This window comes from Harmonia axyridis, chromosome 6 (assembly GCF_914767665.1).
Source record: "Harmonia axyridis chromosome 6, icHarAxyr1.1, whole genome shotgun sequence".
NCBI classification, from domain to species: domain Eukaryota; kingdom Metazoa; phylum Arthropoda; class Insecta; order Coleoptera; family Coccinellidae; genus Harmonia; species Harmonia axyridis.
Window position 1 is genome coordinate 2162976 of NC_059506.1, and position 17570 is coordinate 2180545.

A 17570-nucleotide genomic window follows, 5' to 3' on the forward strand; every position below is an offset into this window, starting at 1 on the left:
CAAAAACTGAAAGATTTATAAAGAAAAAAACTGAAAAAATCTTGAAACTATAACGCTCTGTAGTTCGATGACGAAGCTTTAGCGGCAAATGTTTATGAGAAAAAAGTCCTATTTCCGACCTGAAAAATACGCTACTGAAATCTTGATACTGAATTACGAAACACCCTGCAAAATTGTTCCCCCAAAAAAATAAATTCATTCACACAGAAATTCTTTAATGATATGCTAATAAATAGGGTAAGTCAAAAATGTGTACCGAGATTTCTGGAGATCAAGATCATAGTACATTGAAAAATAAGTATAGTTTGATGGACAAACTTATGACCTGAAATACATATTAAGGGAGATATATCCTTTCAACCTGAATATCTGAATGATAATTTTCATAATAGGTGGATAGGACGACGCATAGACACCAATATTTCATGGCCCACTCATTCACCTGACCTTTAGAGCCCGTTCACATGACGAGCGGTTTACGCGCGGTTTGAAACCGCGCGTTTACAAGTACATGAATTTTCTTCGAAGCGTACACATGCCTCCGCGCGTTTTTATGGACCGCGCGTAGAGCGCGGTTCTAGAGCTTGCCCGTAGTAACCGCGCGTTGGCGCGCGGTTTGAGATCATAGGTTTCTAATGTAACCGTTCAGATGACCGCGCGGGCACGAACTGATAGATGCCAGAGACGTATTTACGTATTTTCCTTCGATCCGTTCGGTCAGAAATATTTCAAAATGGAACCGGACGCTCCTAAATTATTCATAGATGAAATTGAGAATTTTCCTGTAATATGCGACATGACAAGTAGTGTATATTCAGATAAAAACTCAAGGAGACGGGCTTGGGAAGAACTCGTCATCATATCCTGTGAAGGAGATGCTAATGAAGAAAAAAAATGTATTATGTGACCACATAAAAATGATAATAGCTCTTTATATAGAAATCATGAGATACACGTAGAACATATACAAATGAAGAGAAATAGTATCAAAATAACATTCACCTACCACTTAACAGCAGAAATCTACTATACTAAGTATATGGTTCTAATTATAATTATTCAACAATAAATTAAATATTATATTCTTAAATGGTTTATAATTATTTATTTCTTTGATTTCATTATTATTATTATTATTGTTAGGCACTCTATTGAGAAACTTTAAACAACTGTATTCTAGCTGCTATTTGTGTTGAATTTAATTTACTTTTTTTTTTTCTGTCGAGCCACGTGTCCTGCCCACTGCCATTTCAATTCTGCAACACGCGCTATAATATCTACGACTCTAGTTCTTTGTCGGATTTCTTCATTCCTTTTTCTGACTCTGAGACTGACATTGAGCATAGTTCTTTCCATCGCTCTCTGCATCACCCTCAGCTGGTTTGCGGTCTTCTTAGTTATTGCCATAGTTTCCAGGCCATATGTCGCTACCGGTAATATGCAGGCATCGAAAACTTTCCTTTTAAGGTTTATGGGATGTCGTTATTCCTGAATATATATTTCATCTTTCCAAAAGTCATCCAAGTTAGCCTGATTCTTCTTTTTATCTCTGCTGTTTGATTTTCTTTGCCGATTCTTATTGAGTGTCTTAAATATTATATATTCTTCTACATTTTCAAGTTGTGTGCCGTCAATGTTTATGTGTTCTGTGGTGTTGTTGATAAGTTTGGTCTTCGAAACATTAATTTTCAAAACGACTTTATTCAGAGCATCAATGAGTTGTTTTAACATCTCGCTCAATTCCTGCATGTTGCTACTTATTAGGACGATGTCATCGGCAAAACGAAGATGATTTAAGTAGGATCAGTTTTAATTGATGAATAATAAAAACTATTCGATCTATAATCTATCAAAACTTAAAAACGTTTAATTCTCACCTAAATCTGATACTGAATCCAGATTCAAATCAAAATGTAGAATTCAAACTGAATACGGGCCGTTACGGCAACGCGCGGTCACCGCTTGGCAACCGCGTTCCATGTGAACGGTATCCAATTATCCACCGCTCATTCAACCGCGCGTAGACCGCTTGTCATGTGAACGTGCTCTTATCCATTAAAAATTGGAAATGAATATTTCGAAAACGGTTCAATTTTTTAAATTTCGATAACAGTACCTTTTTCGTTTGATTTTCTTCGCTCCATCGAATGCTTCTATTTTTTCACCAAAACGAATACAACGAAAGAACACTTTGCAATGTAACCCTGATGAAGCCGCTTAGACGGCGAAACAATTGTCGTAAATTATTGAAAACTGTGGAAAGTAGTAAGTGTTTACAATTATTTTTTACCAAATCAATATGATTCTCCACCAAGTAAGGACTGAATCAATTAAAAACGAAAGAAGTTGTCCCAAAAAAATCATGATTAACCCTCTAAAAACACCCTTTATAATAATATCATAAATGTAGAAGTGTAATAAAAAAATTGATTTTAAAACATACATTATTTATGCACTGAATTTCAATCTGGTAGTATTCGCCGTTTAGAAGTTATGCGGAGAATTTTTTTTAATTTTATCAACTTTGGAAGGATACATCTGCCTTAATATGTATTATGGGCAATAAGTTTATTCATCAAACTATACTTATTTTTCAATGTACTGTCCCCCCCAGAAAGCTCGGTTCACATTTTAGACTCACCCTACATAATTTGATCTCTTGGTATTACTTTGTCGGGCGCATGTTTTTTGCTTGAAAGAAAAAAAATTTACTTGATGGACAAGCTGCCGAAAGTATCATTGTATGGCATGGTAAAACCAAAATGCAATGAATACTTTAAGTATTTCAATATTCAGATGATTATCCATTTCCTCATTCAAACTGTTCTTTCATTCCATCCTTCAATAGCTATGATATTGAGAATATACAACAGAACGAGTATGGTGTTAAGAAAACATGAACATTTGGCCAGGCAGGTGAAGGAATACGCTAAGTTCAAGGAGCTCCCCGAATTCATGGATGAAATTCTCCTGCAATATGTTGATTTCAAATTTGGCAGACGTATCTACGATGAAGATCTCATTCTCAGTACTTTGACGCCGCACATGAAAGATGTGAGTTGACATTTTCAAATTCAAATTTATTCATTCCAAAATACATTATTGATCCATAAATATGAACATAAGAACTCATTACTTAAGCAAGCTTGTATGTCATAAAGTCCTCAATACCTAAATTAACAGAAAAAAAGAAAACCCGACACATAATTTCCCTAGTTACACTTTTCTTTACATAGGATTTAAAATAGTTCCTACATTTGCATAGTGTGTTTTGTTCCAAATTTTTTAGAAGCTAATAAGGTATTTCGAAAGTCTGTTTATTATACATATACATTATATTGAATGCTCGTCCACAAATTGAACGCTCTATTATTTGGTCACCATGTCTATATTTTTAGAATTTTTAGCCGGTAATGTTCTCAAGTTATAAAATTCCACTCTCTGATGACGAATCCTTCCCCAAATTCGATTCTGTCCGTCCGATCATATAGCCGATAACTTTCGAACGGAAGTACCTAGTAACTTTCGATCCTTTTTTGAATCTTCTTCAGGGCTGCAAGAATATTTAATACTTAGTCTTGGAGAAGTGTACAAGTTTAAGTATAATACAATTTTAAACTTATCGATGTACAAAGTTAATCGAATGAAACACAACAACAAACAAGTTACATGTACACGGATTAGAGAAAGACTGACATTCAGGTGGAATTTGCCTTTATAATATTTTTTTTTGTTTATATCGTATTTCTATTAATATTTTTTTTTAATTTTAAATATATTTTCTATTATTAATTTAACATTTGTGGCTGCTAGTTAAATTCTTACCAATTTGGTCATGTGTAATAAGATACGCCGGTGGATGTTTAGTTTCATTAGCGCACAAATAGTTCGAATTTGTTTACGTGTTTTGTTGATTAATTCGGGTTGTATGTCTCCGTGGTCAGTCAATATGATACTGATAAACGGAGTTCTCGCGTCCTCGGTTATTGAATCTTGAATTAGTAGTGGCTTTTTTGTTAGGTTTGTCATGATGATACTTTTTTACACAATTTCTCTTAATAGACCGTTATAAATATTACTCAACCCTTGTATGTCTGATCTGACATTTACTGTTATATTAATTATAATGATTAATGACGTCATTACTCGAAAGTAATTCACCCTGTATATTAGATTATTATTTTAATATACGATAAATTAAAATAAAAAATCGACGTGTCACTTACCGTTTTTGTTTGGATTTTCGCTTCATGGGCGGCTTTGCTCAATTCCCAGGGGTTGGTTTCGGGGATTGGGGCTGGTCTGTATTTGGGTTTCGGGGCGGCTGTGGCTCTGGAGCTCTTGGCATTTTTCTTTTCAATTATTGACTTGTAAATTGGGCAATCTACACTGTTGGCCGGATGACTGCCGTGGCAATTTATACACTTTGCCACGGTTGTAATCGGCTTTGTACAGTGCATCCCATTTTGAGTGAGACTGCCAGGCTTCTCGCTTGTTATTTAAGATAGAGCCTTGCGGTTTTCACGTTCCTGTCCTACTTTTTCGTGAAACTCAAGTTGGTCTGATCAGATTTTGCATAACTGTTTTCGTTCAAGAGATACAGGGTGATTTTGGAAATTGATACTTTTCGGACCTCTCCTTTATCTCCGAAGTTATTAGAAATAATGCTGAGGTAAAAACTACGTCTGAATCAGAATTCTGCGTAGAATCCAGTGGCGTACTCAATATTTTTTTCGGGGTATGGTTCTGAAGATTCACCATAAACCTATATTTTTTTTAAAGGAACACCCTATATATCATTACTTCGTTGAATTCGTTATTTTTTTCCCTTCAAAATGATGTATGATACGATGTAGGTAGGATGTTCAAAAATGTCAAAAAAACACTAAAACATCAAATAATAATGATTTTTTGTTAATGAGCAATGGATTTCCCATATGAAAAAAGGATCAATTGAATAATTTTTATTTGTGATTTTTATTTATAGTAGAGTGACCAAACAAAGATAATACACTCATCACTAACATGAAAAACAAAACGTAGGTACCTACCTAATAGCAACAAATGAATAATACAAGAATTCATAAACATTGCATAATATCTTACAGATTAAACTGTTCAAATTGCTGTCCATTTTACCTAATACATATAATATATTATACTACAGTAAAAACTCAACAGTCCCGAAGAACTCAGTGCATCAACAGAGGCAGTTTTCCAGGAGTTACAAAACCGCCCTTTTATAATATCAAATGCACTCAGGCGTATTGAAAAGTTTTGTCAATTATGTATTAGGGGAAAATGGACAGCAATTTGAACAGTTTAATCTGTAAGATATTGTGCAATGTTTATGAATTTTTGTGTTATTTATTTGTTGCTATTAGGTAGGTACATACGTTTTGTTTTTCATGTTAGTGATGAGTGTATTATCTTACTATTTTATAAATAAAAATCACGAATGAAAATTATCCAATTGATTCTTTTTTATATATGAAATCCGTTGCCCATTAACAAAAAAATCATCATTACTTGATGTTTTAGTGTTTTTTTAACATTTCTGAACATCCTACCTACATAGTATCATATATCATTTTGAAGGGCAAAAAATAACGAATTCAACGAAGTAATGATATAAAGGGTGTTCCATTAAAGAAAATATATGTTGAATCTTCAAAACCATACCCCGAAAAAAAAATTGAGTACGCCACTGGATTCTACGCAGATTTCTGATTCAGACGTAGTTTTTACCTCAGCATTATTTCTAATAACTTCGGAGATAAAGGAGGTGTCCGAAAAGTATCAATTTCCAAAATCGCTCTGTACCTCTTGAACAGAAACAGTTATGCAAAATCTGATTAGAGCAACTTGAGTTTCACGAAAAAGTAGGACAGAAACGTGAAAACCGCAAGGCTCTATCTTAAATAACAAGGGAGAAACCTGGCTGTCTCACCCAAAATGGGATAATAATAATAATAATAATAATAATAATAATAAACTTTATTGATCCTTCCTGACATTAAACAAATGTATAGGACAAGTCATATAAAAATAGTATACAATTTCATAGAGAGAAAAAAAACAAAAAAAAAAACAGATTCAAAGAATGGAGTCCCTAAGGAACTCTCCAACACTATAGTAGCATCCTTTAATCAATAGCAACTTTACTTCTCGCTTGAAAGACCTTCCATTCATTGATTTCAACCTACTAGGCAAACGGTTGTACAATTTAATGCCCATAAAGCTCGGTGAGGACTCATATTTAGCTGTACGATGTTTGGGGAAGGCTATGGTATCAGTATGGCGTGTTTCATACCCATGAAAGTCAGAGCATCTCTTGTATTTACTGATGTTAAGGTGGATATAATTGAGGCAATTAAAAATGTAAAGTACAAATGTAATGCACAGTACAGTTCATTGTTAAATGCGACTCGGCGCATTTTAGGCATTTTTCCGCCCTGTGGCAATTGGCGGTGGCGTGGCCCCACAACTGACATCTGTGGCACTGTATAATCTCCTTTTTGGTGGTGTATCGATTCCACCTTATTTTGGTATAACTTACCACTTTAATGTGGTGTTGCAGTCTTTTCAAGGTGGTGACTGAATTATCGGTCACCACCATATATGCAGGGGATTGGGTCGCCTTCATCTTAAGTATTTGAATGACTGGTACTTTCTGACTGATTAGATCGTCTTTGATCTCTTCCAGTTCTATATCCTGTTCCAGTCCCCTTAGCGTTAATGTATGGGTTTTCATGTGCTTCGGGGTATACGTGTGAAATTTTATTATCTTTTCCTGATCCTTTATATTGTCGCTGTAAAATTGTGGATAGTGGTGTCGTTCACACTATATTTCATGTAGAAATTTCCATCTACTTCTGACTTTATTTCTTTCACCTTCCTCGCATAGTTGGTGAAAACCCCAGGTAGGACAATTGGAGGTGGTTTTTTATTTGGACTAGGTTCGTCTTCGTCTTTTGTATTTTCGGGTAGATAGTTGAAACTATTTTTATCTCGACATGTTGAAGTGTCTTTCTTTTTAGTCTTTGGATGGTTAAATTTGGGGTTTTCAATGTCAGTTGTTCTCAGGAATATTCCTTAAAATGGTCCTTTTAGCTAAAAATAAATTTGTTCCATCATTTTTATGGAATAAAATACTAAATAGAGAAGAGATTTGCCAGAAAAGATGCATTAGTGACAGTAAATGTCAGTCAGATCAGACATACAAGGGTTGGGTAATATTGATAACGGCCAAACGGCCTATTGAGAGAAATTAAGTAAAAAAGTATCATCATGGCAAACCAAACAAAAAAGCCTCTACTAATTCAAGATTCAATAACCGAGGACGCGAGAACTCCGCTTATCAGTATCATATTGACTGGACACGGAGACATACAACCCGAATTAATCAACAAAACACGTAACCAAAGTCGAACTATTTGTGCTCTAATGAAACTAAACATCCACCGTATCCTACTACACCTGACCAAATTGGTAAGAATTGGACTAGCACCTACAAATATTAAATTAATAATAGAAAATATATTTAAAATAAAAAAAAATAATAGAAATAAGATATAAACAAAAAAAATTATTATAATGGCAAATTCCACCTGAATGTCAGTCTCTCTCTAATCCGTGTATGTAACTTGGTTGTTGTTGTGTTTCATTCGATTAAGTTTGTACCGGGTTTTTCACCATAATTTGACCTCCCTTTAACTTTGTTACTAGAAGAGGTACAAAAAAATGTTTTCTACAAAAGTTTCACGAAATCGACTAGTGTTTTTTAAAATGATTTCACTAAACGAAATATATACAGAGTGGGCAACATATTGATAGCAACTTCATTATATCGAATGGAACACCCTGTATATTTTTCTATATTTAACTAGGTCTTTTTTCCTTGATTTTCAATATATAACATATATTTGGCCTATCTTTCTTATTCTGAGTACCACAGAGTTTCAAATTTTAAGGATCACCTCGCAAGCCAAGTAATCTGTTTTCAATTGGAAGGCTGCGATAATTTAGAATGCCCCTATTTGAGTTATCTCAACGATATATAACATACGTTTGTCATTGATTACAACTATTCATCGAATATGCACTAAACAGAAGCGGAAAAATTTGAAATATTTTACGCTTTATGAGGAGAACAATAAAAATAAGAAAGCTACAAGGAGAGAATATATGGAGTTGCATTCAAATGATTCAATTCCAATTTATAGTGAAGAACGTATGTCATATCGTTGCCAACGAGATAACTCAAAAAAGGGAATTTTGAGTTATCGCAGCCTTCCACTTGAAAACTGATTGCAAGGTGGTTCTTGAAATTTGAAACTCTGTGGTACAATAAGAGAGATAGGCCAAACATATGTTATATATTCGAAATCAGGGAAAAGAGAGCTAGTCAAATATAGAAAAACATACAGGGTTTTCCATTTGAAAAAATGAAGTTGCTATCAATATGTTGCCCACTCTATATATATTTCGTTTTGTGAAATCATTTTAAAAAACACAAGTCGATTTTGTGAAACTTTTGTAGGCATTATTTTTTTGTACCTCTTTTATTAACAAAGTTAAAGGGGGGGTCAAATTATAGTGAGAAAGCCGGTACATCGAAAAGTTTAAAATTGTATTATACATAAACTTGTACACTTCTCCAAGACTAAGTATTGAATATTCTTGCAGCCCTGAAGAAGATCCAAAAAAGAATCGAAAAAGTGTGTATAATTCACCCCACAGTCCTGAAGCCAAGAAAATATTCCCTCAATTAAACAGTAAGGACAAGACTGATATGATAAGATATTTTAGTCCGTCCTCTAAAAAGATAATTTCTTCATTTCTGGAATTAGTTGAAATTGAAGATGGCACTACAACTGCCATAGTTAATGGCATTTAAGAAGAACTGTCAGCACTGAGTATTGACCTTGAAAAAATTAATTGGAATCGGTACAGATAATGCTTCAGTTATGACTGGAATTAACCACGAAGTGCATGCATTGTTAAGAGAAGTAACTTGGAATGAAAAATTAGTGTTGGTCCGTTGCGTTTGTCTTTCACTATAGCTGGCTTTGTCGCATGTTGCAGAAGAAACTCTGCCACGGAATATAGAATTTCTTGTGAGGGGAAACTTGCACGTGGTTCAGCTATTCTTCGAACAGAAGACTTTTTTTTATAAGAAATTATATGATACCAAACATATCAACAATTTCACGTCCTTCGCAATGTATATAATAAACAAGAATAATGGGAAGTAGTTCAACCAGTGAATTATATATTATAAGTATATTCAGACTTCTTCACAGCTAGAATACAAGAATAGACCATTACAGAATCTTTGAAAAACTGTAGGTGGTGACTCACCCTTAGTTAATTGTTGTCGGCTAACGATGTGATATAACACTTTGAACACACAGTGTATATATAAAATTTTGTCGATCATTCACATTTAAAATAATAAATTACAACAGACATCACATTTAAAATAATAAAATGGAAAATTTACATGTCAAATGTCAATTTCAACTTATGAGCTGATGTATGATGAAACAAAAACAATAAGAATACAGATTGAATGCGAAACGAGGTACACATGTTCATGTTTTTCTTTATCTCGGCTGGCCTCTATTCAATCGGTACAAATTCAAAATATTGAAATAAACAGAACTCAAATTTTGGGTATCAGTTCTGTCATTTACAGTGGGTTTAATATTTATATATTTCAATTATTCCTATAGTTGTTAAAATTTTTTTATCATTTTTCATGAAATCAATTGAATAAAGACCTTCATTATTATAATAATATTATATACCATCCCACTGATGCACCTTTTATAGTAACTATCCTCATAGTCCATGTCCAATATTCGAGCATTTTCAAAATAAAATGAGTGTAATTCTTTTATTCTAATTTTTTGAATTTGTACAGATTGAAGAGAGGCCAGCCGATATAAAGAATAACATGAACATGTGTACCTTGTTTCGCATTCAATCTGTATTGTTATTGTTATTGTGTCATCATTCATCTGCTTATAAGTTGATTTTGACATTTGTCATGTAAATTTTCCATTTCATATTTTTAAAAGTGATGTCTTTTTTAATTTATTATTTTAATTGTAAATGCTTGACAAAATTTTATTTATACACTGTGTGTTCAGTGTTTTATATACCACATCGTTAGCTGACAACAATTAACTAACGGTGAGTCACCACCTAAAGTTTTTCAAAGATTCTGTAATGGTCTATTATTGTATTCTAGCTGTGAAGAAGTCTGAATATACAGACGAAACGTCGCTCAGTTGAAAAGTTGTTTGTCACTGGCTGTCCCACTTCCCATTATCCTTGTTTGTTATACCAAACGGTGGCTGTGATCCACTGTCGATTCCGCAGATGTGCAATACCAGATGAATGTCAATTGAACCTGCCATCGGCCGCATTCTGGATCAATGGATTGAATTAAAATTGCTGTTTGAAGTTGCCAGACGTGATGAACATTACTACACAGTAGAAATGCAGAATTACCCACAGAATCGTTTATACTTATTGTACTTAAGGCCTACCTTGCAAAAAGTTCAAGCTGTCAACAAATTGTTTGAAAGCCATAATGTTTATCCAATAGAACTCCATAGAGATTTGATAGATTTGGTTCAATCCATGAGTCGCCACATTGTCAAACCAACGGCAAAGGTGGATATTTTAAGGAAAAATTCAGAAAGGTTTTTAGACCTTTTAACGTCTTACATGGAATACGCTTTCGAAACCGATTTGATTGGATATAATCTCCAGCCAGATGTCGTTAGTAAGTTAAAGCAATGATGCATTAATTCAACCCTCGCATTTGTAATGGAATCGCGTTTAAAGTTGTCACTTAATTTTGAGCTCCTTGAAAAAATGTCGATGTTTTCGGTAGAAGAAACCATGAAAGTAATAAAACCATCAATTGTTGAAATTGCTGAAGAATTCAAAGTGGACGCACCAAGAATTTAAAAGCTTATTTATCAATGGAGAAACATTGTCCATATAAAATTCCTTATCTTCCACGGAGGAGTTCTGGAATGAGGTTATGGAATACCCTTTTGCTGAGTTTGGTCAGTTTGCTATATCCATTTTAACATTGCCATATTTCAATGTAGATATTGAACGCGTATTTAGCCAAATGAATTCAGCAAACTACGAAATCGACTTACGGTGACAACCCTCAATGCTATTTTATATGTGCGATTTGGTTTAAAGAGGGCAGGAAAATGTTGTCACTCATAGACAGTTCCTGACAATGTTTTGCGCTGCATCGGTACAAAAGAAAGTTATGCCTCTGATTTCGAACCATCGACGTCAACAGATTATGAAGTTTACATCTTATTGAATATAATGTAGTAGACATTTATAGTATTAGTTTCAGAATGTAAAATATTAAATAACGGACTAAATTACTGACTTTTCTTTTATAGGCCTATCAAACCCTTATAATATATCAATGTCCTGGATCTATATAAGGTGAAATTTTGAATAATCAAAGCTGACAATATCTCTTCCCGAATACTTTTATCTATTAGTATGAAATATAAAGGGTGGAAAAAAGACAGACGTCAAAAAGAAAAAAAACAGGTCCCTCATGTCATGGGCTATTCGAATCACCCCCACGTATGTTATGCGATTTTTCACGGTTTTCGAGTTATGATTTTTTTTATGAACTTTGAAAATTTTCGACTTGACTATCTTAAAAAAGATATAAAAAAAGTAAAAGACTTCTCTGTGAATTTTTTTTTGTAAATTAATTCGCATGAACTGCACTTTTGTACATAAAATAACCAGTTTCGTAACTTTGATAAAAATTATGGAAATTTTGATCTCAAGTGAAAAAGTTACGTGAATTGGATTATGATCTAACTTTTCGAATCGAAATTAAAAATGTAAAAGGGCATATTCACGGTTTCTTAGTATGCCTAAAAACTGCGCTCAACATCAGTCAGCTCTTAGAATCATTAATAAAAATTGGTACTTAACATTCTACTTTTGCTAGAATTTTTGCAAAATTTCCATAATTTTTATCAAAGTTACGAAACTGGTTATTTTATGTACAAAAGTGCAGTTCATGCGAATTAATTTACAAAAAAAAATTCACAGAGAAGTCTTTTACTTTTTTTATATCTTTTTCAAGATAGTCAAGTCGAAAATGCTCAAAGTTCATAAAAAAAATCATAACTCGAAAACCGTGAAAAATCGCATAACATACATGGGGGTGATTCGAATAGCCCATGACACGAGGGACCTGTTTTTTTCTTTTTGACGTTAATCTCTTGGCCACCCTGTATAGCTCAATGATTTACTTGCTAAAATTATACGACAGTGTTTTCCCTATAAATTGGGTTAATTTTTATTCAGCTTGTTTATAATAAATATACATATATATAATATATTCAACACTCAAGTTGAATAGAAATGTCTTCAATTTATGGTGAATTTAGTGAACTCAAACAGTGGGAATCTTATTGGACAGTACTGCCAGGAAGTTCGGAACGCGGGACTATCTATTCTGTGATGCTGGTCCTCCAAACCATGGAGGCCCATCCAAACTCAAACACTCGCGGAAGGTCAGAACCAGAGATAAATATTATAGATAAAGAGGTTATATCCTATATGACCTCCAAATTTGTGACCTGTATATCTATGCATATATAAATGAAAAAAATAGAAATTTAAATTAACTGATATATAGTAATTCATAGATGGAGAAGAAAAAACAGTGGAAATATATAGCTTTCTTTCTAGCATGTTTTAAAAAAATTGCATATTTCTAGCATTTTTTGAACGCTACACTGCCTGGAGGGCCGGTATTTTTGGGACCCAGGAATGGGGCAGAGAATGCTTTTATTTCATCAACTGAATATTGTTTCAGGAATTGTTCTTCTTGTACAGCCAGAAATTGGTCGAAAACGTGGAACTCTTCAAGGATATGCCCACTTCGGCAATCAAGAGAATTGCGGTGAGATTGAAGCCGGAAATACTACTGCCTAACGACGTCATTATACAGGCAGGCTATGAGGGTTCCAGCATGTATTTCATCACTGCCGGAATCGTGGCTGTATATACCATCAATGGAAAAGAGGTAAATGTTCAATAATCCATTATGTTGTGAAGTACCTACTCATGGGCTGTCTGCCAACTTGGATCTCTGCGGTAGATGAAATGACCGTAAAGAAAAATTTGAGAGGAGCACTTGCGTGAAGTAGGAAGCGTTTGTTTATATTCCCATTTATACTTAAAACCTATCCCAAGTGAAGGGTTGTTTTTTAGAGCTATAGAACATTAAATTTTTTAAATTTTATTTATCCGCAAGATAATCTTGTGGCACTACATTTTAAATATGATTTCTGGCATATGACCGCCACGGCTGGCTCGGATGTAGTCCAATCTGGACGTCCAATTTACGATGACTTTTTCCAACATTTGTGGCCGTATATCGGCAATAACACGGCGAATGTTGTCTTCCAAATGGTCAAGGGTTTGTGGCTTATCCGCATAGACCAATGACTTTACATAGCCCCACAGAAAGTAGTCTAGCGGTGTTAAATCACAAGATCTTGGAGGCCAATTCACAGGTCCAAAACGTGAAATTAGGCGGTCACCAAACGTGTCTTTCAATAAATCGATTGCGGCACGAGCTGTGTGACTGTTGCGCCGTCTTGTTGGAACCACAGCTCCTGGACATCATGGTTGTTCAATTCAGGAAAGAAAATGTTAGTAATCTATACCGATCACCATTGACTGTAACGTTCTGGCCATCATCGTTTTTGAAGAATTACGGACCAATGATTCCACCAGCCTATAAAGCGCACCAAACAGTCAGTTTTTCTGGATGTAACGGTGTTTCGACATAAACTTGAGGATTAGCTTCAATCCAAATGCGGCAGTTTTGTTTGTTGACGTAGCCATTCAACCAGAAGTGCGCTTCATCGCTAAACAAAATAAAATGGACGTAGTGCGCGATACGTATTCCGCACAGAACCATTATTTTCGAAATGAAATTGCACTATTTGCAAGCGTTGTTCAGGCGTGAGTCTATTCATGATGAATTGCCAAACCAAACTGAGAATAAATCACTTGACAGCTGTTAAATCGGTCGCCATCTTGAACAGTAATGCCAACTTAAAATTATATACCTAGGAAAAAAATACCCGATATTTCCTGAATAGTTGCGCAGAGCTACTATACCCAGAATTAATCATGGGGTGGAATCTATTGGAGGCTCACTTTTAATTCAACGATTTTCCATGAGGTTTTGCATCGTTTCGATCGAATTATAAAAGATAATAACCCGATTACATGTAATACATATAGGGTTTTTAAATAAAAGATTTCGTTAAGCCCTATTCTGTAACTTCAAATCGAATAGAAATGGTATGGATCGAATAGAAATGGTATGGATCGAATAGTATGCCATCAACGATGGTCTATCGAATTTCCAGAAATAACATAACCAGAAAATTTTACTCGCAAAAATGCGATTATTTCGTTGCTTATCTTCCAATTCATGCAATAAAATACCATTAATCTAGCCCAGTGTAATCCATTCACCGTAACAGTTACACCAGCCTCATATCAGAATAAGTAAGGTCCAATCATAACATCAGCTCAAAAACCGCACCAAACAGTGACAACATAGTCCTTTTCAAGAGTCATACATGTATGTAACTGGTGTTTTTTTTGAGGTATATAACTTTAAGTTGGCATTTCTGTTCAAGATGGCGACCGATTTAACAGTTGTCAAGTGATTTATTCACAGTTTGGTTTGGCAATTCATCATGAATAGACTCACGCCTGAACAACGCTTGCAAATAGTGCAATTTTATTTAGAAAATAATGGTTATGTGCGGAATACGTATCGCGCACTTTTGTTTAGCGATGAAGCGCACTTCTGGTTGAATGGCTATGTCAACGAACAAAACTGCCGCATTTGGAGTGAAGTTAATCCTCAAGTGTATATCGAAACACCGTTACATCCAGAAAATCTGACTGTTTGGTGCGCTTTATGAACTGGTGGAATCATTGGTCCGTACTTCTTCAAAAACGATGATGGCCAGAACATTACAGTCAATGGTGATCGGTATAGAGCCAGGATTAGTAACTTTTTCATTCCTGAATTGAACAACCATGATGTCCAGGAGCTGTGGTTCCAACAAGACGGCGCAACATGTCACACAGCTCGTGCTACAATCGATTTATTGAAAGACACGTTTGGTGACCGCCTAATTTCACGTTTTGGACCTGTGAATTGGCCTCCAAGATCTTGTGATTTAACACCGCTAGACTACGGATAAGCCACAAACCCTTGACCATTTGGAAGACAACATTCGCCGTGTTATTGCCGATATACGGCCACAAATGTTGGAAAAAGTCATCGTAAATTGGACGTCCAGATTGGACTACATCCGAGCCAGCCGTGGCGGTCATATGCCAGAAATCATATTTAAAACGTAATGCCACAAGATTATCTTGCGGATAAATAAAATTCATGTCAATCGAATAATCCATCGTTGTTTTATTGCAATTTAAAGTTCTATAGCTCTAAAAAAAACACCCATTACATATGTACTCTAACGCTTCTCTAATTTTTCAATCCTTTTTCTGTAGAAAGGTCTTCATCAAATCGAGATTTCTTTCCTCGGAGCATTAAAGACCATCAACCATTGGGTGCCATATCTAGATAAAAAGCTTGTTTGAAGAACTCTCTTGACTTCAATCATTTTTTGTGCTTTCAGGTATGTCATCTCACAGATGGTGCCAATTTCGGAGAGATAGCACTACTGATGAACGAAACAAGAACTGCAAGCATTGTAGCTGCTGATTTCTGTGAACTTTTCAAGTTGAATAGGAAAGATTTTCAAGAGGCAATCGAACCATTTCCAGAGCTTAAGGAGAGGATGGTCCAGATAGCTAGGGAAAGATATACAACGATTTTAGCTTTTCCGACTGAAGATAACAGTGAAAATTAAATTGCTTTTTATTCGATAGGAAATATGTTGTTGGTATTGAGTTAAATTAATTAAATAAATAATTTATTTTTTCTGTTCGTTTGTCAGGAAGCTCAATTCAATAATGGAATATATTGGTTTTGGTTTAATCCATAATCAGTATGAATACTTATGAACATAGATATATCCATAAATGAACCCTTTTCAAGATACTACATATATGATTGAGTTTCAAGTATTTTAGAATGTAGGTACTACAGATGATGTTATAAGTTTTTGCCTCCTTTTTTACTTCACACATAATTAAACAAGTTACAAAAATACGTCTTTTATTGAATATTTATTATTTTTGAATCAGTATATCAGTAATACTTGAGTATTATCATCTGTATCAGGTTGGTAATTGGTATTGATGAAAGTAAAGTTTTGATGCGTTTTCTCCTTTTGCATATTATGATCCAAATTTTGTATTTCTATATTGCTGAATATTGACTACATATTTATATTGAATGAGTAATTTGGAGTTGAAAAACAATGAGAATTTACCTTCTATCGAAACGATAAAATATCATTCAGAAAAACATCGTCTGCTGAGTTTTAGTTGACCGCAGTGCGATCCGTTACTAAAATAATTGAGATGTTCCATATTCACTCTATGTAAATAACAACTATTAAAATTGTAGTAGAATAGATATCTGAACTGAAGTATCTGAACCGAACAGCGAATATGATTAATGATTTCACTAATAGTGTGAACGTCTTCACTCATTCACTAATAAACTACAATATTCAATGACACGCTTTGATAAACCGTCTTCCTGTCACGAAAATTTGCCTTTTCTTTGATCTTGCCGCTAATTGGAGACATCCCTTTACTGATTAGACCGTATTGAAACATGTGTTTGCGAACGCCGAATGTGATTTATTATTGTGTGAATACTTTCAATTGTAATCATAGATCAATGAGAAATGATAAACATAAATTAAGCAAAGTACGAAAGAAAACTACCAACCGCTTTAGATGGCGCTAAGGCTAAAAGTCAAGTCAACACTTCTATTCAGGTTGTTGATTGAATAATTCGATGTTTAAAAAACACATTGGGCAGTGTTGGCGGTCATCTAGGGCGCCAAAATTCAGAAATGAGGATGTTATTCAGTCAGGAACCAAACAAAGGAATACAGACAAATTTAACATGAAAAACCATCGAACCATTAGGTATTGTCGTGAGTAATATCATAAAGGCATTGAATATTTCAGAAAAAAAAAACGAAAAAACACGTTGCTAAGTAATACTTATTTCAACAAAATCATGACTGCTGGTGACAACAAAAATCCTAGTCGAAGTCAAAAATTTTTGCACTTGCGCAAATGCAGGATACTCACAACAGATCACAGAAATTAATTACCTACAGTTTAAGAGCCCGTTCACATGACGAGCGGTCTACGCGCGGTTGAATGAGCGGTTGATAATTGGATACCGTTCACATGGAACGCGGTTGCCAAGCGGTGACCGCGCGTTGCCGTTACGGCCCGTATTCAGTTTGAATTCTACATTTTGGTTTGAATCTGGATTCAGTATCAGATTTAGGTGAAAATTA

General features: G+C 34.5%; 1 protein-coding gene and 1 long non-coding RNA gene across 2 annotated transcripts in view; one reads left to right on the plus strand and one right to left on the minus strand.

Moving 5' to 3' along the window:
• Positions 1 to 16063, plus strand: part of LOC123682569 (potassium/sodium hyperpolarization-activated cyclic nucleotide-gated channel 1-like) — a 34448-nt gene extending 18385 nt beyond the window's left edge. Inside the window, exons 5-7 of the mRNA XM_045621277.1 lie at positions 2849 to 3054; positions 12896 to 13105; positions 15759 to 16063. Coding sequence (XP_045477233.1) covers positions 2849 to 3054; positions 12896 to 13105; positions 15759 to 15992 — 650 coding nt within the window. The 3' untranslated portion in view covers positions 15993 to 16063. The remainder of the gene's footprint in view (positions 1 to 2848; positions 3055 to 12895; positions 13106 to 15758) is intronic.
• On the minus strand, positions 6072 to 9837 carry LOC123682571. The gene is made up of 2 exons (XR_006747832.1): positions 9364 to 9837; positions 6072 to 7113 (listed from the first exon to the last, which is right to left on the minus strand). It is a non-coding gene; the product is annotated as an uncharacterized LOC123682571 (long non-coding RNA).
• Positions 16064 to 17570: the final 1507 nt, after the last annotated feature.